The 17,471-nt window shown below is 33.4% G+C and overlaps 4 protein-coding genes across 4 annotated transcripts; all 4 read right to left on the bottom strand.

Moving 5' to 3' along the window:
- Positions 1,146–6,223, bottom strand: LOC104704570 (putative FBD-associated F-box protein At1g55030). Its single transcript, XM_010420630.1, has 3 exons — positions 6,051–6,223; positions 1,548–2,541; positions 1,146–1,482 (listed from the first exon to the last, which is right to left on the bottom strand). Exons 1-3 carry the CDS (start codon positions 6,221–6,223, stop codon positions 1,201–1,203), a joined length of 1,449 nt encoding a protein of 482 aa, XP_010418932.1. The 3' UTR covers positions 1,146–1,200.
- LOC104704569 (putative FBD-associated F-box protein At1g55030) lies at positions 6,652–7,368 on the bottom strand. Its single transcript, XM_010420629.1, has 2 exons — positions 7,012–7,368; positions 6,652–6,942 (listed from the first exon to the last, which is right to left on the bottom strand). Exons 1-2 carry the CDS (start codon positions 7,366–7,368, stop codon positions 6,652–6,654), a joined length of 648 nt encoding a protein of 215 aa, XP_010418931.1.
- Positions 7,797–9,267, bottom strand: LOC104704568 (putative FBD-associated F-box protein At1g55030). The gene is given in 4 exon segments (XM_010420627.2): positions 7,797–8,087; positions 8,157–8,956; positions 8,959–9,149; positions 9,257–9,267. Coding segments are annotated over 4 exon segments (1,293 nt in total).
- LOC104701021 (linoleate 9S-lipoxygenase 1) lies at positions 9,712–15,007 on the bottom strand. The gene is made up of 8 exons (XM_010416642.1): positions 14,710–15,007; positions 13,142–13,431; positions 12,478–13,051; positions 12,307–12,392; positions 12,123–12,230; positions 11,106–11,407; positions 10,754–11,020; positions 9,712–10,662 (listed from the first exon to the last, which is right to left on the bottom strand). The coding sequence occupies exons 1-8, from the start codon at positions 14,909–14,911 to the stop codon at positions 9,909–9,911; spliced, it is 2,583 nt and encodes an 860-aa protein (XP_010414944.1). The 5' UTR covers positions 14,912–15,007; the 3' UTR covers positions 9,712–9,908.

Below are 17,471 nucleotides of genomic sequence, written 5' to 3'. Positions count from 1 at the left end.
GAGAAAATTAAAAACAATGGAGAGGAGTTAAATACAGAGAAAAATCAAGAGAACTGAAATTGGATTTAAATAGGAGATGGATCGGTTGTAAACCACTCTCAACGTTGATCTGTTAGTGGAGTAAAATTAGGGATTAATTTTTTTACAGGTTTTTTTTGTTTACAAAGAATGCTATGGGCACGAAGAAATGTTTTACGAAATTGCATATATACACAGTTTTAAAACTTTTTTTTTTAACACACGATCGTATTTACAATTTTTTGAAATTCTTAAATTTAAATAAAATTTAAACCTGATTTGGTTTAATCTTATTGGACAGCTGACTTGTGTTTTATAGGATAAACGATTACATATATATAGAATATTGTGTATAAAAAAATAAATTTTAGCCAATTAAATAATTTGTTATTGTCTCCCAAGATTTCTGAAACAATAAATAGAATCAGTTAAATAATTTTATTAAATAATTTCGAAAATATTGTTTTATTATTTTATAAACTAATATAAGTTTTTCTTTTGTTAGTTATTAAATTAATTAAAATGTAATGGTATTTTTTTAATATGTTACATGATAGTAGGGTGAAACTTTAACAACATTGCTTAAATAAATATATAGATAATAACAAAAATTTAAGGGGAAAAAAAAAAGTGAGAAGACCGGACTATATCTACTGATGAACAAGTCTAATTCATTCTCGGTCTTGTCTCAAGACTTGTTGAACTTCTCCTACATCCTTCTTCAACTGTTCTTATTCTTGCTCTTCGTACCATTTGTGCTCTACCTTGTCTTGCCAACCTTCTGGCTCAAAACTATGAGAAAAGTATTAAGAAGGAAGATTATTGGACGATTTCAAACATCACATTCAGGAACCCGAATACATATCCAGATGGTAATAGAAGAGACAAAACAAACTCTAGGTGTAGATACTTGCTTGAAGCGAAGATGAGAAGACATAACTGGTTATGTCTTTTTTTCTTTATTCTTTTACAATTTCAAAGAGTCTCTCAGACTTCAAACTCTTCAACCAGTTAATCTTTTTTTTCTTCTTAACTTTAACCCCTAAATAATATTTTATCATTTCAACAAAAGATCAAATGTTAATTAACATCTAAAAACAATTATAAATCCCAAGAAACCGGCTGAAATAAAGCATTGTAAACAATACATATAAACAGACGTTCCTAGTAAAAATATATGTTTCATATGAATTCAAACTTGCATGAATTTGTATCCCTGACAACACTTTTCAAATCATTGACCACCTCAAGCCTATCTCGATAACTGATGCGTTTTGAGGAGAAAGTAGCTCTCTTCAAATGATTCGTATTCTTTAGAATGTATTTCGCCACTTCTATCTCCTGTTTTCGATCCCATTTGTAGCCTTTCCACATGAATGTCTCAAGATGAGAAAACAAACATTCAGGAACATTCTGTGGTTGATTCCATTTTCCAACCCCAACATTGTCCATACAACATATTTCCTGAGATAAAAAATAAACTTTCAGAAAAACACAATGTATGTTATTACTATATCAGCATTGCTTACATCAATGAGCCTGAGGACTTGCAATTTAGGAGAACTATGGAGCATGAATGAAAGTAGATCCCACCATGCTTTTTTATATGTGAATAGCTCCAAACAAACCAATTGTTCAAAGATGCAATCGACAGGAAACTCAAACTTCAAGGGTGATAAGGCCAAGGAAAGGCGTTTAACTGATGAAGTAAGAACTGTTAGAAGCTTCTCGTCGGTTATCTCCAAGACATTAGTAATATTTACCTCCGTCAGCTCCGGTACGTTCATCAGAGAAGACTCAAAATCCTCAGACCCTTCAATGTTCAAGTATTTCAAAGAAGGAGTATTTATCATATAGCTCCAGTCATGTTCTCCACCATCGCCATTATGAATTGTTAGTCTTTGTAAAGATGGCACTAAAATTTTGAAAGTATTCACACTACAACTTGGATCTCTATGCACTACCAAATCTTGAAGGTTAGGACAGCCAGATAAAAGGTTAACAACAGACCTTTCGTGTCCGAAGTCCACATATTGAAGGTTCAGAGTTCGAAGGGATCTCAGAGAAACCGATGAAGGGACAGTCATAATAACATTAAGCTTGAGCTTTAAAGTCTCTAGTGTTTCACATTCAAACAGGATTCTTGGAAACTTGAACAAGTCTCTGGTGGAGTGAACTTTAAGTACCAACTCACGCACATTGCGGGTTAATGCAATTCCAATCAAGATTCCAAAATCAATTACATTAGTACGTCCATCTAAACCAACTTTGAGATGAAATCTCTGTAGAACAGGAGCCTTATGTGAAAGCAAAGACTTGCAGAGATTTTCGAGTTCAACACTGCGATTTAAACCATCAAAATTGATTTTAGGCGTCTTTTTCCAATGAGACTGCCATTTTTTGGACAAAACACTCGTGGTTATGGCAACTTTTGTAGGAAGTAAGCATAATATCCGCTGAATCAAAGGTTCAGGCAAATCGCTAATCCTGTCCAGAGTATTCTTACTTTTACTACCCTTTTTGCTGTCAAAAGCCAAAATCAAACAACAAGATGAGTTGGTTTTTGAGTTTTGGAGCTTATTAGTTACGAAAGCCTAAAACATACAAAAAAACTAACCTTCGCTTCATTGGAGAATTTCATGTGTGTTGCTGTTAAAACCTTATGGTTACGACCTTCAAACTAAGACGGCGGACGTTAGGGTTTTGGAGGATGTTAAATTCATTCGGTTTAGTCGGTATTTTTGCTGTACTCAGTAACTCAGTTCATTCTATAAAAAATCTCGTTGAACAAAAGAAAATAAATATATAATGGTATCAGAACTAAAACACAAAGTAGAATTGATGATTTAATTTTGTAAGGGTTCGAATTTTTATAAGATGTTCTTAATTTGTAGAAAAAAAATTAAGATATATTATCTTATATAATATGAGAAGGTTTTCTGCTAACTTTGCATAATACGACGACATTTGGCAGCATATATTTTCGACACTTGTCTTCACTTCTCAATTATTAAAAAAATTAATTCATTTTTCTTAAAAGTACATACACATTTTATATTCACTAAATTTAAATGATATTTCTGTACAAAAAAATATATTGACATTTATACAATGTCTTTTTAGTAATTATATATAGATATCATTTTTCAATATTTAATATAATTAACATAACATTATAATTTCACATAGGTATCATTTATCAATATTAATTTTGCAAATAAGAAAGAATTAAATATTAATATCATAAATTTGGAAAAAAACAAATTTCTGATTATTAAAGATTTAAATATTAATATCATAATTTTGTAAAAATATAATGTGATGGTTATTAAATTATTTACTAATGTTTACAAAAAAGTATAATATTGTTATTAAATTATTTACTAATGTTGACAAAAAAGTATAATATTTGTTTCACAGATTTTGTGCCAAAATATCAAATCAATTTATTCTAAAATAATTTCAAAATATAAAACAATATGATTTTGTCATTTCTTTAATAATAATCTTTAACACAATTTATTGCATATTAATTCTTTAAAATGTAACTTCCATGATGTTTGAGAAAATTTAAAAACAAATCTTTCATCATATGAAANAAAAAAAAAAAAAAAAAAAAAAAAAAAAAAAAAAAAAAAAAAAAAAAAAAAAAAAAAAAAAAAAAAAAAGACAAAATCTATGGTATATTTATTCTTTGAAATATAATTGTAACTCCCATGATGTTTGACCAAAAAAAACAGAAAAACCTCTCATACTACTTCAAATTTATCTATAAATAGGTAGACAAAGTCTTCATCAAACATCATACTCTACCTCTCACATAATTTTCTAAATTTTGTAATGTTGAACTTTTTCCTTTATGTGACTTTGTAGGTTTTGAGTTAAATAAGTTGAGTCGAAATTTTGGAGCATATATAGAAATGAACATGTGAAATGTAGTTATTTATTAGAAAGAGTTAGATGGAGAAGGTCTTAGGCACATAACACAATCACACTTGTAAATGTTGGTAAATGTTGTTTCGAATGCCTATTTTGTATATCAATGATGTAATTTTTTTTTCTTTTGATCCATTTGATAAATTTTTAATATAAAATTTTTTGTTTTTGATCATAATTCATAAATCCTAATAGATTTAATCTCTTAGTCACAATATTTACGCTACTTATTACCCATGCTATATTTTATACAAGTGTGTTTGTATGTATTACCCATGAAAATAAGTTTAAACAAATATTAACTGTTTCGAATAATATTACTTTAAATTTGTTCCTTAACGTTACAACTGTGTTTGTATGTATTGATTAACTTTGTTTTCGATAACCATTTCCATAGTCTTTTATTTTATTTATAGGTTATGACTTCTTATGAGAAAGGTTTTGAAATGGTTTAGGGTTTAGGGTTGAGGAAGATTTGGACGTCTAGGTGATATATAACTCATGATATGGGTTTCCAAAGCCATGTGATTCTTCCAAATTCAGTTTTTATTTTTTTACACAATTTAGTCTTAATTATTTTCTTAAAATATAATTAACATCTAATTTCTTTTCACAATATTATTGTTTGGGTTATACTATGTATGCACTTTTTTTCTCTTCTCAGTGTTCCATTATTTTTCCTAGCCATGATCGATTGTTGATGATGGGATGATAGTGCTTACCCGCATGCAGAGCATGGCAATGGGATTTGACCATTTGTGCAAGTTTCATCAATACGCACTTAACAAGACTCACTTTTACCACGTGTTTATCAAGTCGAAAGATCCAAAGATCACCCTAAACTAATCCCAGCTGCATTCTATAGAGAGAGACGGAGGGAACGAGAGAGAAAAACAATGTCTTGGAAAAGTAGAAAGATTTGAGTTATCTCTTCTTCCATCCATTACATGATTTTTAAAAATAAGAACATAGAAGAAAAAAAAAGAATATCTGGTGAACAATTATTTTATGTTCTCTTAGGTTATGCAGTTAACACTAAAAAAAGTAACTCGATAATACAATGGTATGTTTTTACTCATTTTTGTTGGTCATTTTGAGTATAATACAACATATATATATATATTTAAACAGAAAAGTGTAACACAAAAAAAAAACAAGTTTTATATGATATTATAATATATCAATATATATTAATAACATTTTTTACTCAATTCTAAACTAAAATTCAGTTTGCATTTAGTATGTTCAATAGATATAAAGTACGTGATAAAAATATAAAAATATTTAACAGAGAACTTTCTTTTCCAAATGCAATGAATCAAAAAACAGAAAGAATTCTACTTCTAGAACACAAATGTATTTGAAGTCATTTGTATAATTCACTAAAATTAAAATATTTTATTGCTAAACATTCAAATTATAATAATAAAAGTTTTAAGCATGTGTGAAGCATGCTGGTAATATATAAATATCAAAATTATTTATGCTATCTTTAGTTATCTAATTAATGAAATTAATTATACATAGAATGAAGGAAGAGCATGAGTTTCGACTCAAGAAGAGGTTATTCTAAAAATTCAAGCTATTGTCTCACCTTTCTTGGAGGTGTCTGGTTTTAAAAGATATTGATGTTTTATAGATTATATTAAAAGTGGACAAACTAACACATAATGTTCATGGTCAGCCGCATTTTATTTTATACGTATCCAATGTTCTTTTTCCAACGTAAAAAATGTTTGTACATCTTGATTCTGCATCAAAACATGAAGAGTTCTATATATTATAGGATACAGACTAAATATTTTAAAGTAGCATTTTATATTAACAAAAAAAAATCAGTTTAATGCTTAACTAATCAATAGTCGTTCATTTTAAGTGACTGACAATACTTGTTTAAAAACATAACAAATAACAAACATAAGATAATTTATCGAAACACAAAATATAAAATTTTAAATATTTTAATAAATCTAAGATATATTAAAATTATTATAAATTTATCTCGCGCATGCGCGAGTGCACTTCTAGTAGTCTTAATATGATAAGGTCCACTTCGCGCGAGGTCCATGATGAGACCTGTTTTTATATGGAGACACTTTGGAATTCCTCTGCCAGTAACTCCACCTTCACCGGTCGGAAACAGTAAAGTGTATGGCATCTTAACCAGACCAGTCGTGTTCTTGAGATTCTCATCGTCGTTCCTCTCATCAATGTTCTTCTCTATCTCTTTTAATTTTGAAGGTGGGAGAGGCAGAGGTCCAGAGGACATTAACAATTACCCTATAGTCAGATGATTGAATGTAGAAGGGCTCGCAAAAATGGAGAATCTTCAAAGCCATAACAATAGTGACATCTATGAAGCAAAGTTGAGGAGACATAACAACCTCTAGGTGTAGATGGTTCTCAGGAGACACAACAACCTCAATTCCAATTCGGAGGGAACCAAGCTCCGGTCACTTCTTGAACCTTCCTTCTCTAACTGGTTTTGTCTTTTTTTTTTTATTATTCTTTTACAATTTCAAAGAGTCTCAGATTTCAAATTCTTAACTTTAACCCAATATAAGATTTTATCATTATAACAAAAGATCAAATGTTCACATCTAAAACAAATAGAAATAATCCCAAGAAACCGGCTGAAATAAAAGAACAGTAAACGTTACACATATATATATAAAGACATTCCTAATATTATATGTTTCATATGATGAATTGAACCTGGCATGAATTTCTATCCCTGACAACACTTTTCAAATCATTGAGAACCTCAAGCCTATCTCGATAACTGCAGATGAGGTTTAAGGAGAAAGAAGCTCTCTTCAAGCGATTCGTGTTCTTTAGAATGTATTTCGCCACTTCTAGCTCCTCTTTTCGTTTCCGTTTGTAGCCTTTCCACATAAACGTCTCAAGGTGAGACAACAAACATTTAGGAACATTCTCTGGTGGATTCCATACTCCAGTAGCCTCAACACTGTCCACCCAACCTATGTCCTGAGACAAACAACAAACATTTAGAAAAACGCAAAGCATTTATGTTATTATTAGATCAGCTTTGCTTACATCGATGAACTTGAGGACTTGCAATTTAGGAGAACTATGAAGCATGAAGGAAAGTAGATCCCACCATGCTTTTTTATTTGTACCTAGCTCCAAACAAACCAACTGGTCGAAGATGCTACCAATAGGAAACTTAAAATTCAAGGGTGATATGGCCAAGGANAGACCTGTTTTTATATGGAGACACTTTGGAATTCCTCTGCCAGTAACTCCACCTTCACCGGTCGGAAACAGTAAAGTGTATGGCATCTTAACCAGACCAGTCGTGTTCTTGAGATTCTCATCGTCGTTCCTCTCATCAATGTTCTTCTCTATCTCTTTTAATTTTGAAGGTGGGAGAGGCAGAGGTCCAGAGGACATTAACAATTACCCTATAGTCAGATGATTGAATGTAGAAGGGCTCGCAAAAATGGAGAATCTTCAAAGCCATAACAATAGTGACATCTATGAAGCAAAGTTGAGGAGACATAACAACCTCTAGGTGTAGATGGTTCTCAGGAGACACAACAACCTCAATTCCAATTCGGAGGGAACCAAGCTCCGGTCACTTCTTGAACCTTCCTTCTCTAACTGGTTTTGTCTTTTTTTTTTTATTATTCTTTTACAATTTCAAAGAGTCTCAGATTTCAAATTCTTAACTTTAACCCAATATAAGATTTTATCATTATAACAAAAGATCAAATGTTCACATCTAAAACAAATAGAAATAATCCCAAGAAACCGGCTGAAATAAAAGAACAGTAAACGTTACACATATATATATAAAGACATTCCTAATATTATATGTTTCATATGATGAATTGAACCTGGCATGAATTTCTATCCCTGACAACACTTTTCAAATCATTGAGAACCTCAAGCCTATCTCGATAACTGCAGATGAGGTTTAAGGAGAAAGAAGCTCTCTTCAAGCGATTCGTGTTCTTTAGAATGTATTTCGCCACTTCTAGCTCCTCTTTTCGTTTCCGTTTGTAGCCTTTCCACATAAACGTCTCAAGGTGAGACAACAAACATTTAGGAACATTCTCTGGTGGATTCCATACTCCAGTAGCCTCAACACTGTCCACCCAACCTATGTCCTGAGACAAACAACAAACATTTAGAAAAACGCAAAGCATTTATGTTATTATTAGATCAGCTTTGCTTACATCGATGAACTTGAGGACTTGCAATTTAGGAGAACTATGAAGCATGAAGGAAAGTAGATCCCACCATGCTTTTTTATTTGTACCTAGCTCCAAACAAACCAACTGGTCGAAGATGCTACCAATAGGAAACTTAAAATTCAAGGGTGATATGGCCAAGGAAAGGCGTTTGACTGAAGTAAGAACTATCAAAAGCTTCTCCTCGGTTATCTCAGAGACATCAGTAATATTTACCTCCACCAGCTCCGGTACGTTCACTATCAGAGAAGACTCAAAAGCCATAGACCCTTTAATCTTCAAGTATTTCAAAGAAGGAGTATTTATCATATAATGCCAATGTTTTGGGTCACAATGGCCATTATGAATTGTTAGTCTTTGTAAAGATGGCACTACGATTTTGCAAATTTTCATACGGCTACGTATATATCCACGCAATACCAAATCTTGAAGATTAGGACAGCCAGATAAAAAATTAACAATGGATTCCTCGTCTTTGAAGTCCACACAAAGAAGGTTCAGAGTTCTAAGGGATCTAAGAGAAACCGAAGAAGGGACATCCATAACAGCATTAAGCATGAGTTCCAAAGTCTCTAGTGTTTCACAGTTATACAAGCTTCTAGGAAACCTGAACGCCCTTCTGTGGGAGTAAACTTCGAGTACCAACTCACGCACATTGCGGGTTAATGCAATTCCAATCAAGATTCCAAAATCAAGTACATTATCACGTCCATCTAAACGAACCTTGAGATGTAATCTCTGCAGAACAGGAGCCTTATGTGAAAGCAAAGACTTGCAAAGATTCCGAGTTCAAGTCCGCGATTTAAACCATCAAACTTGACTTTAGGCATCACTTTCCAATAAGACTGCCATTTTTTGGACAAAACACTCGTTCTTGCGGCAACTTCTGTAGGAAGTAAGCACAATATCTTCTCAATCAAAACTTCAGGCAACTCACTTATCCTGTCCGGATTATTCCTACTTTTACTCCCCTTTTTGCTGTCAAAAGCCAAAATTAAACAATAACAAAACATATAATTAATTTGGTTTTTGAGTTTTGGATAGCTTATCAGTTACGAAATCCTAAAGCTGACAAAGAAACTAACCTTCGTTTCATTGGAGAATCCTGTGTGTTACTTTTAAAAGCTTATGTTTACTCAAAGTCAGGCGGTGAATGTTGGATATTTTTTGAAGGCGAAGAGGGCAGAGTTAAAAGGTAGGGTTTTGGATTGAGTATTTCGGTTAATCATAATCATCCAATTTGAATATGACTAGGTTGCTTAGGGACACACAAAAAAATTCCAATTGAATTACCCCGGTTTGTACAACCGGACAAAAATTGGAATTGGAATTTGATTACTTCGTTTGTAAAAATTAGAATTTTATCTTTCCCTCAGCAACCATTCAAATATTCTGCAAAGTTCTAATTAAATTACTCCGGTTTGTACAAAACGAACAAAGTATTCCTCTGTTTGTCTCTCACCTTCACTAGCATTAGTTTTTTTTTTCTTAGTTAAGCATAAAACTAAAAGGTTTTAATTACCACAATGGCAGAACTTCATTTCTAAAATGTATTTGGTTTGGATAAACTGATAAGCACAATTATAATAGTATAGACTGTATTATTCTGATATTTATAGGCCACACCGATTAATAATAACAAGAATCAACGGTTAACGTGTAGAAGAAGTAAACAATGGTATAACAGAACCTGACTATGACTCTGTGAGATAGTCCCTGATCTGATGAGACCTTTTTTTATATGGAGACACTGTTTGGAATTCCTCTGCCAGTAACTCCACCTTCACTGGTCGGAAACAATAAAGTGTATGGCATCTTAACCAGACCAGTCCTGTTCTTGAGATTCACATCGTCGTTCCTCTCATCCATGTTCTTCTCAATCTCTTTTACCTTCTCACCAAACTTCTCAAACGCATCCAACGCCTCTTTCTCAGCAGCCCATTCTTTAGAATCTCTCTGCCCCAAATACACTTCATCGCTCGAATGAGTAGACAGAATCTCAATCAAAGATATCCCAAGAAGTGTCTGAAGCTGAGCTGTGATCGTCTTAAAAAACACTTTGTCAGGGTTCTTCTCAAGTTCTGCAAACTCTGGAGTGTTTTCCTTTGGCATGAACTGACGGCTTATGGTCGGTCGGTTTGGGAGGTATCCAGCAATCGGGTACTGTCCGAAGTTAACCGCCGCATGAAGAGCAGAAGCCACCCATATAATGATGGTGCAAGACTCCACAAGCTCTTCTCGGTTTTGCATTTTAGGCCACCATGGTTCTGACTTTTTGTCTCCATGACCTTCCTCGCGCACCTCCTTCCACCAGGCTTGGAGCTCAGTATCCCTTTGGATATCCTCATCTGTCTTGTAAAACAAGGATATGTAGTCTCTGACCCATGATTCAATAGCATACCAAACCTCAAGCCCATCAACTGCATAAGGATAGTCGTTTATCCTCAGACGTAACCCATGTGGTGCTTCTGGGTCATCAACGGCCATCCCTCTGCAATTCAAAAGCCATAAAAACAACAGTTTCTGTGATCAGAATGTTATATTCACTTGCCTAAATGCAAGATTGTGTAAATATGAATTACCTCTTTTTAAGTTCTGCAGGCAACGCTTGATCAGGGAAGGTCCAGTGGTTCTTGTAGATGAAAGATGACATCTCCATGGCATATTTAGAAGGGAAGACAGTGATCTCAAAGATACCACCACCATTGATCAAGATTTGCCTAGCAAGCGCATTGATGTTCATGGTATCACGGAAGTGAGGTTCAAGGAGCTTAAAAATCGGGTGAAGAACACTCAGCTGTCTGTTTGTGGCAATCACAAAAGGCTCAATCGATGCGTGTGTTTGCGTCCTGCAAAAAATCAAAACATTCACCTCAAAATCATGTAGATAAAACAGTGTTTTTCCCGCAACTTTAACCATTTCGTATTCATTACCAGTGGCTAATAAGCTGATGATTTCCAGAATCATTTACGCCCACAAAAGCCTTTGCCAACTGCCACAGCGAGTCATAGACCCCTTCGCCAGGGGTATATACTTCACTCACTGCTCCAAATTTGTCTCCATCAGGATGAGGCAAGCTTAGCTCTATCACCAATGGCTTCAAAGTCCCATCATCTTTCAGAAACAGAAGTGTCCTAGATGCATAAGTCTTGGTCGTGGTAGTGTTTATACGTCTCAAGTATGGCATCAGTGTGTCATGGTGGTCCAATATAAACAACCTTTCCTTCTCTAGAGCCTGAAAATAGCAAAAGACAAGATGTTTAAAATTGACTCTGTATCAGATTAGTGCTTTAATATGTGACATTAGTTTTTACCTCTTCAACAGTGAGCCCATCTAAGCTTTTTTCTATGTGGCTTTTGGTGATTGTACTGTTCTGGTTACCGTATAATTCACTGTCAAGCTTGCTTTTAGGAGGAAACTCCTGCAAGTTAACATACCAATAGCCTGTAAGACAGCAGAATAACCTAAGAGAAACCAATGTTCGTTATGGATTTCACCTGAAGAAGTTGAATAACAACAGGGTTTAGCCCTGCCAACATTTCTCTAGCAAATTCCTCATCAGTTCTCCATGCAGTTTTGTCCTCTAGTAAAGATGCAAATCGAAATTAGTTACACTGGTAAACGTACNTGCCACAGCGAGTCATAGACCCCTTCGCCAGGGGTATATACTTCACTCACTGCTCCAAATTTGTCTCCATCAGGATGAGGCAAGCTTAGCTCTATCACCAATGGCTTCAAAGTCCCATCATCTTTCAGAAACAGAAGTGTCCTAGATGCATAAGTCTTGGTCGTGGTAGTGTTTATACGTCTCAAGTATGGCATCAGTGTGTCATGGTGGTCCAATATAAACAACCTTTCCTTCTCTAGAGCCTGAAAATAGCAAAAGACAAGATGTTTAAAATTGACTCTGTATCAGATTAGTGCTTTAATATGTGACATTAGTTTTTACCTCTTCAACAGTGAGCCCATCTAAGCTTTTTTCTATGTGGCTTTTGGTGATTGTACTGTTCTGGTTACCGTATAATTCACTGTCAAGCTTGCTTTTAGGAGGAAACTCCTGCAAGTTAACATACCAATAGCCTGTAAGACAGCAGAATAACCTAAGAGAAACCAATGTTCGTTATGGATTTCACCTGAAGAAGTTGAATAACAACAGGGTTTAGCCCTGCCAACATTTCTCTAGCAAATTCCTCATCAGTTCTCCATGCAGTTTTGTCCTCTAGTAAAGATGCAAATCGAAATTAGTTACACTGGTAAACGTATTTAGATGTAATCTTAGGAATATATAAGAAATGTGGATGTACCTTTGATGACCTGAGGAACTGGATACTTAAGGAACTTCTGGCCATCTGTTCTGAATATTTCTTTTAACATCTCAAGTGGTATATTCTTAACGATACTATCAATCAAAGCCTGGTTTGGTAGATCGATTCCTTCTTCGTATATCTTAAGAACATCTTCAAAAGAATCAAACTCATTAGGAGTCACGTCGAACACAGCCTCAAGTGCAGGCTGGATAATCTGAGCAATTGCTTTCAGAGCGTAAGTAAGGAAATCAGACATCTTCAAGTGTCCAAATCTCTCATCTCGCGGAACATATATATTTAGGCTTGATGTGATCGGTAACCTGCTCTCGGTTTGAGGATCTTCTTTAGTTGGTTTCCTCCCGGTTCTTCCTCTTCTTGGGTAAGGATACTCTTGTGTCCCTCCGAGTACAGGCCGTGGGTTCTTTGGTGGGACGCCTAAATCGTTGTAGTAAGCATAGTCATATACTCTGTCCCATTCCTTTAGCTCTCCTTCACCGGTTCCTCTTAGATCCACTAGCTCTTCTTCTCTGTACTTGAGCAGCGTTGCAGGTGTTTCGTGTGGAAGATAAGTCTGAAACAGATGTAAACGTTACATTGATATCAAGAAAACATATTTAGACTAATACTAGTCAAGAAAAGAAACCGAGAAGTGTTTAGTTACCTTGTTGGAGAAGAAAACTCGGTCTTTGGTGTAGTGTTTAGCAGGGTAAATCCAAGAATTGCATATGTAATGGACCCTGCCATGGCCTGGAACGTCTTCAAGTGTGAGACTTTTGAGAAAAAACTCGCTGAAATGGCTGTTTCTGATTAAGAAGGCTCCAGGGTAACCAAAATCGCTGTCGTAGTCGAACGTGACCTTAAAGGCTGATTCGCCTGCGGTTAAGGACGTGATTCTTGTGATCCAATCCTCCAAATGAGCAGCCTTCCCTAGTTTCCCTTTAGAACCGTTCGCTGCAAAAAAAAAATAAAAAAATAAAAAAATTCACAAATAACACAAAAGTTATACAGTATTAATTGTGTATTATAATAACATATTTTTAAATTTCTCAAAATTTTTATGGTATCTACTATTACGAAAACTATTAAACGTGATTATGGTTCCAAATCAAATGGAATATATATTTTGTTTAAGATATGGAATAGATTCCCTCTTTTGGGGACACAAGTACCCACACTCTGTTTCCTGCTCTGTAAAAGAGTAAATCAGTCAGAGCATTTTTAAGCATTCATGACTAGTAGTACTTACTACTAAGTTTTTGCTTTTAACAATATCATCCAGATCCAAACATAATTATATATATTTAAAGAAGTATTTCCACAAAATTAGTTAATAAAAAATGACTGAAAATTGGATTTAAAAGTAAGATGACATTTAACTATATAGGAGATTTAAAATCTAACAGAATTCGTTTTTCTTCTGTTTGTGTTTTTAATTTTAATTTTAATTTTTAATATTAATAACCGAAGTAAACAATCTATTTTTTTTTAAATAACTAGCATGGGAGAGACACGAAAGAACGAAAAAAATTCATATTCATATTTCAATACCTATATTTTAATTAAAATTTAATATATTTTATATTAATATAAATATATTTTGTCATATTTATGAGCGGAATCAACTTTATTTTATAAATTAAAAATATGTATTAAAGAAGAAGGAACAAAGGTAAACTATATCACTTGGTAAGACAAAAAGAAATTATATGATTTATTCGTCTTTCTTGACACAGAGAATAATTGTTTTTTTGGCCTTTTAAGAGAAAAAAGAAAGAAAGAAAAAGCCAAAATTATTCCCAAGCTTCTTTTCTTCGTTCCAAGCTTTCTTGTTAAAGAAGTTTCCACACATCAAAACAAACAAATTACGAAAATTGATAATTTTTCAAGTAAGACCATTTATTTAGAAATTTAGATTATCAACAACAAAAAATGGTCTCACAAGTTTACTTTTAATTAGTTTCGTAGTAGTATCTTCAACAGACGTGTTCTCTGGTACTGGTTCCACAATTTAATTCGCAATAAATGTTATTACAAATCATGGGGTAAATTGTTTATGATATGTAGTGGGTAAAACAAAAAACAATAAGAAAATAACAAAAAATATTGGTAATCGCGAACTTAATCTATATAATAATTAGTTATCTATTTTTTTTTTTTTAAAGAACAAACGAAGAAAACAAAATCAAAATTTGAAATTCGAAAAAAAAGAAATAGGAAGAGAAGTTTTACCAGAATCAGTAACATCGGAGCTGATGAGACGAAGAGTGATTTTGTTACCGAGGAACTCGTGAAGACGATCGAGGAACGAAGCGTTGAAATCGTTGAAATCGAGGACGTTCTTCTTCATCAGAACCACCGTTCCTTTCACCTTCTTCGTCGTCGTTTCATCACTTCCGCCGCCGGTTAACAGATCCACAAGTTCTCCGATCATCTTTGAGTAAAAAGATTCGCTCTCTTTTTTTCTTTCTTTTTTTTTGCTCTGATCTAATCTCTCACTGTGTGTTTATGAATGGTGTGATTAGCGTCGGTTTTGTGGGTATTTATAGAGGAAAACTTTATGTCGCTGTAGCCTCTTGGATAGGGCATTTGTGTTTTCATTTAACTATATTAAAAAACTAAGAGAAGTGGTTTTTTTTCTTAGTTCATTTGATTAAGAGAAGATTGAATAATTAATTGATCCGAGTTTATTGATTTTTTTTTATATAAATGTAACTAAATAATTATTGGAAAAAATGTTTAGTAATCTTGATAATGTGAAATGTCATGCATACGCTTTTTTGGGGTATATAGGTTGTGTGGCAAAGGATAGGCCCTACAAAATAAATATAGTTTATTGGTTTATAATTNAAAAAAAAAAAAAAAAAAAAAAAAGTAGCCCAATTCTGTCTAGTGTATGTATGTTCATCTCTGTCTTATTACATAAATTCAAAGACTTCTTTCTTTTGTTTCCAGATTTGTTTGAAACTAGAAGGGAAATAAAGAAAGACCATATACATGGTCGACAAAAGACTGCGTACCCATTCATAGGATTGACCCAAAACCTTACGATATACGTAAATCCGAAAACGAAACTTTTAAATGTGTGATTAAACGTTGCCAAAAGGAAAAAAAAAGAAAAGAAAGATCAATTTATAATTGAACCGAGACTGTAAAATATGGTTGAACCCAGCTGTAGTTGTTAATAAATGTGATGTGAGTATGTGACCATATTGGAATGGATGGTGGCGCAGTGTTACATTTACTGCATTAGCATCAATTTTTTTTACAAAAGTAACAAATTAGTTATTCGTGTATCAATTAGGGACGAATTAAACTGCTACCGGTGATGATAGTATATATATATATATATGATTCTATTACAAATAATTTATTTAAACTTTATGAAACTAAAAAGAAAATATATGATGATAATATTAGAAAATACAATAGTGCACAAAAAAAAACCTAAAATCCTAATGTTGATTAACAGATTCTAAACGGTCACATTGATATTTTAATTTTCTAATTTATACATGGTATACAAATAAGTACCAATATCCAAAACATGACGTTGTAACTATTTTGCTTATCCTTTCAGCTTTTGAATTTAACAGATAATTTCATCCTTATTGTTCACCTAATTAATCAACAATTACCGATGGAAGAAAAAGATATCAAGGGAAGATGCAACGAATCGTATTCTCATTTCTCCAAATGTTTCAATAAAGATGAGAATTTGCTGTCTGACTTCGATGCCTGATCAAACTGTTTAATTAAGTTTGATATGTAAAACAAATATAATTATTGTTTTATAGAATTAATTAATTTTTGTTGGAGGTAATTTTTATATTTACAGCAATTGGCTATCCCAAAAATAACACGTGAAATTAAAAACACGTGGAGTTTTGGCTGTGTGCATACCTAATCGCCATGGAGTTTAATTAGCTTGACTTGGAGGTATTGGTCTTGGCCAATTTGACCAGGTCAACTAAACATATTAGAACTAATATTGAAAATTTGTACATGTATTAGACCTTTTTTTTTTATTAGCAGACACTCGTACTTAGCTATTGATTATATTTATAATGATCGATTTGAACATCTGAGTAATAGAAAAACAAGTTTTAGTCAAGTATTTGATTTATCTTAATGGATGACCGATGATTGTTGATTAAAAAAATTGGATCAGCCTAAAATATAGTATATAGTTCTTGAGAAGTGTGAGATACTATATACTCCCTCCAATACAAAATATAAGATGTTTTAGACAAGTTTTTTTGTTTCGTTTTTAAGTTTGGATTTGCTGACTGGTACTACTGATAATGCACGGGCTGAATTTTCCTTCATGAAAAGGAAGCATGTAAGTTTTGAAACTGTATTCAACCAAGCCGAGGCTGCAGAGGACATGGCGGTCCTGATTCATCTACACAAGAAAGGAAAGCATGTGCCTGATGAGAGCTCTTACTCGGTGAATAGATTCGACGGAGGCGCGGGGGCCCAGTACCCCTAGATCAAACATGACGATCCTCTCTTGTAATTGTCAGGGCATTGGATCGTTGCTGACTCATTCTCGCTTAACTAAGCTATGTTTATATTATAAGTGTGATATTCTCTTTCTCTCTCAAACTTTAAATAACTCTGATGTTGTAACTAAACTTAAGGATGATTTAGGTTTCTCTAACATTCTTATTGAACCCCCTCATGGTAGGAGTGGTGGTTTATGCCTTATGTGGAAGACCCAATGTGTCGCTATCTTTAATTTTGATGGATGATCGACTCATTGATGTATCTGTTACACTTAATAATACTTCTTTCTATTTGTCTTGTGTCAACGGATATCCAATTTATGGGAGTATTTGGAAGATTTATCTCACATTCGAAATGAATCTTGGCTTCTCCTAGGTGATTTTAATGAGATCATCTCCAACCAGGAAAAACTAGGTGGTCCCCTACGAGATGAATGGACCTTTAGGGATTTCAGACATATGATCTCCATCTGTGATTTAATGTAT

This window comes from Camelina sativa, chromosome 7, assembly GCF_000633955.1.
Source record: "Camelina sativa cultivar DH55 chromosome 7, Cs, whole genome shotgun sequence".
NCBI classification, from domain to species: domain Eukaryota; kingdom Viridiplantae; phylum Streptophyta; class Magnoliopsida; order Brassicales; family Brassicaceae; genus Camelina; species Camelina sativa.
Note: the sequence above shows the minus strand (reverse complement) of the source record. Positions and strands in the feature narration are given on the sequence as shown.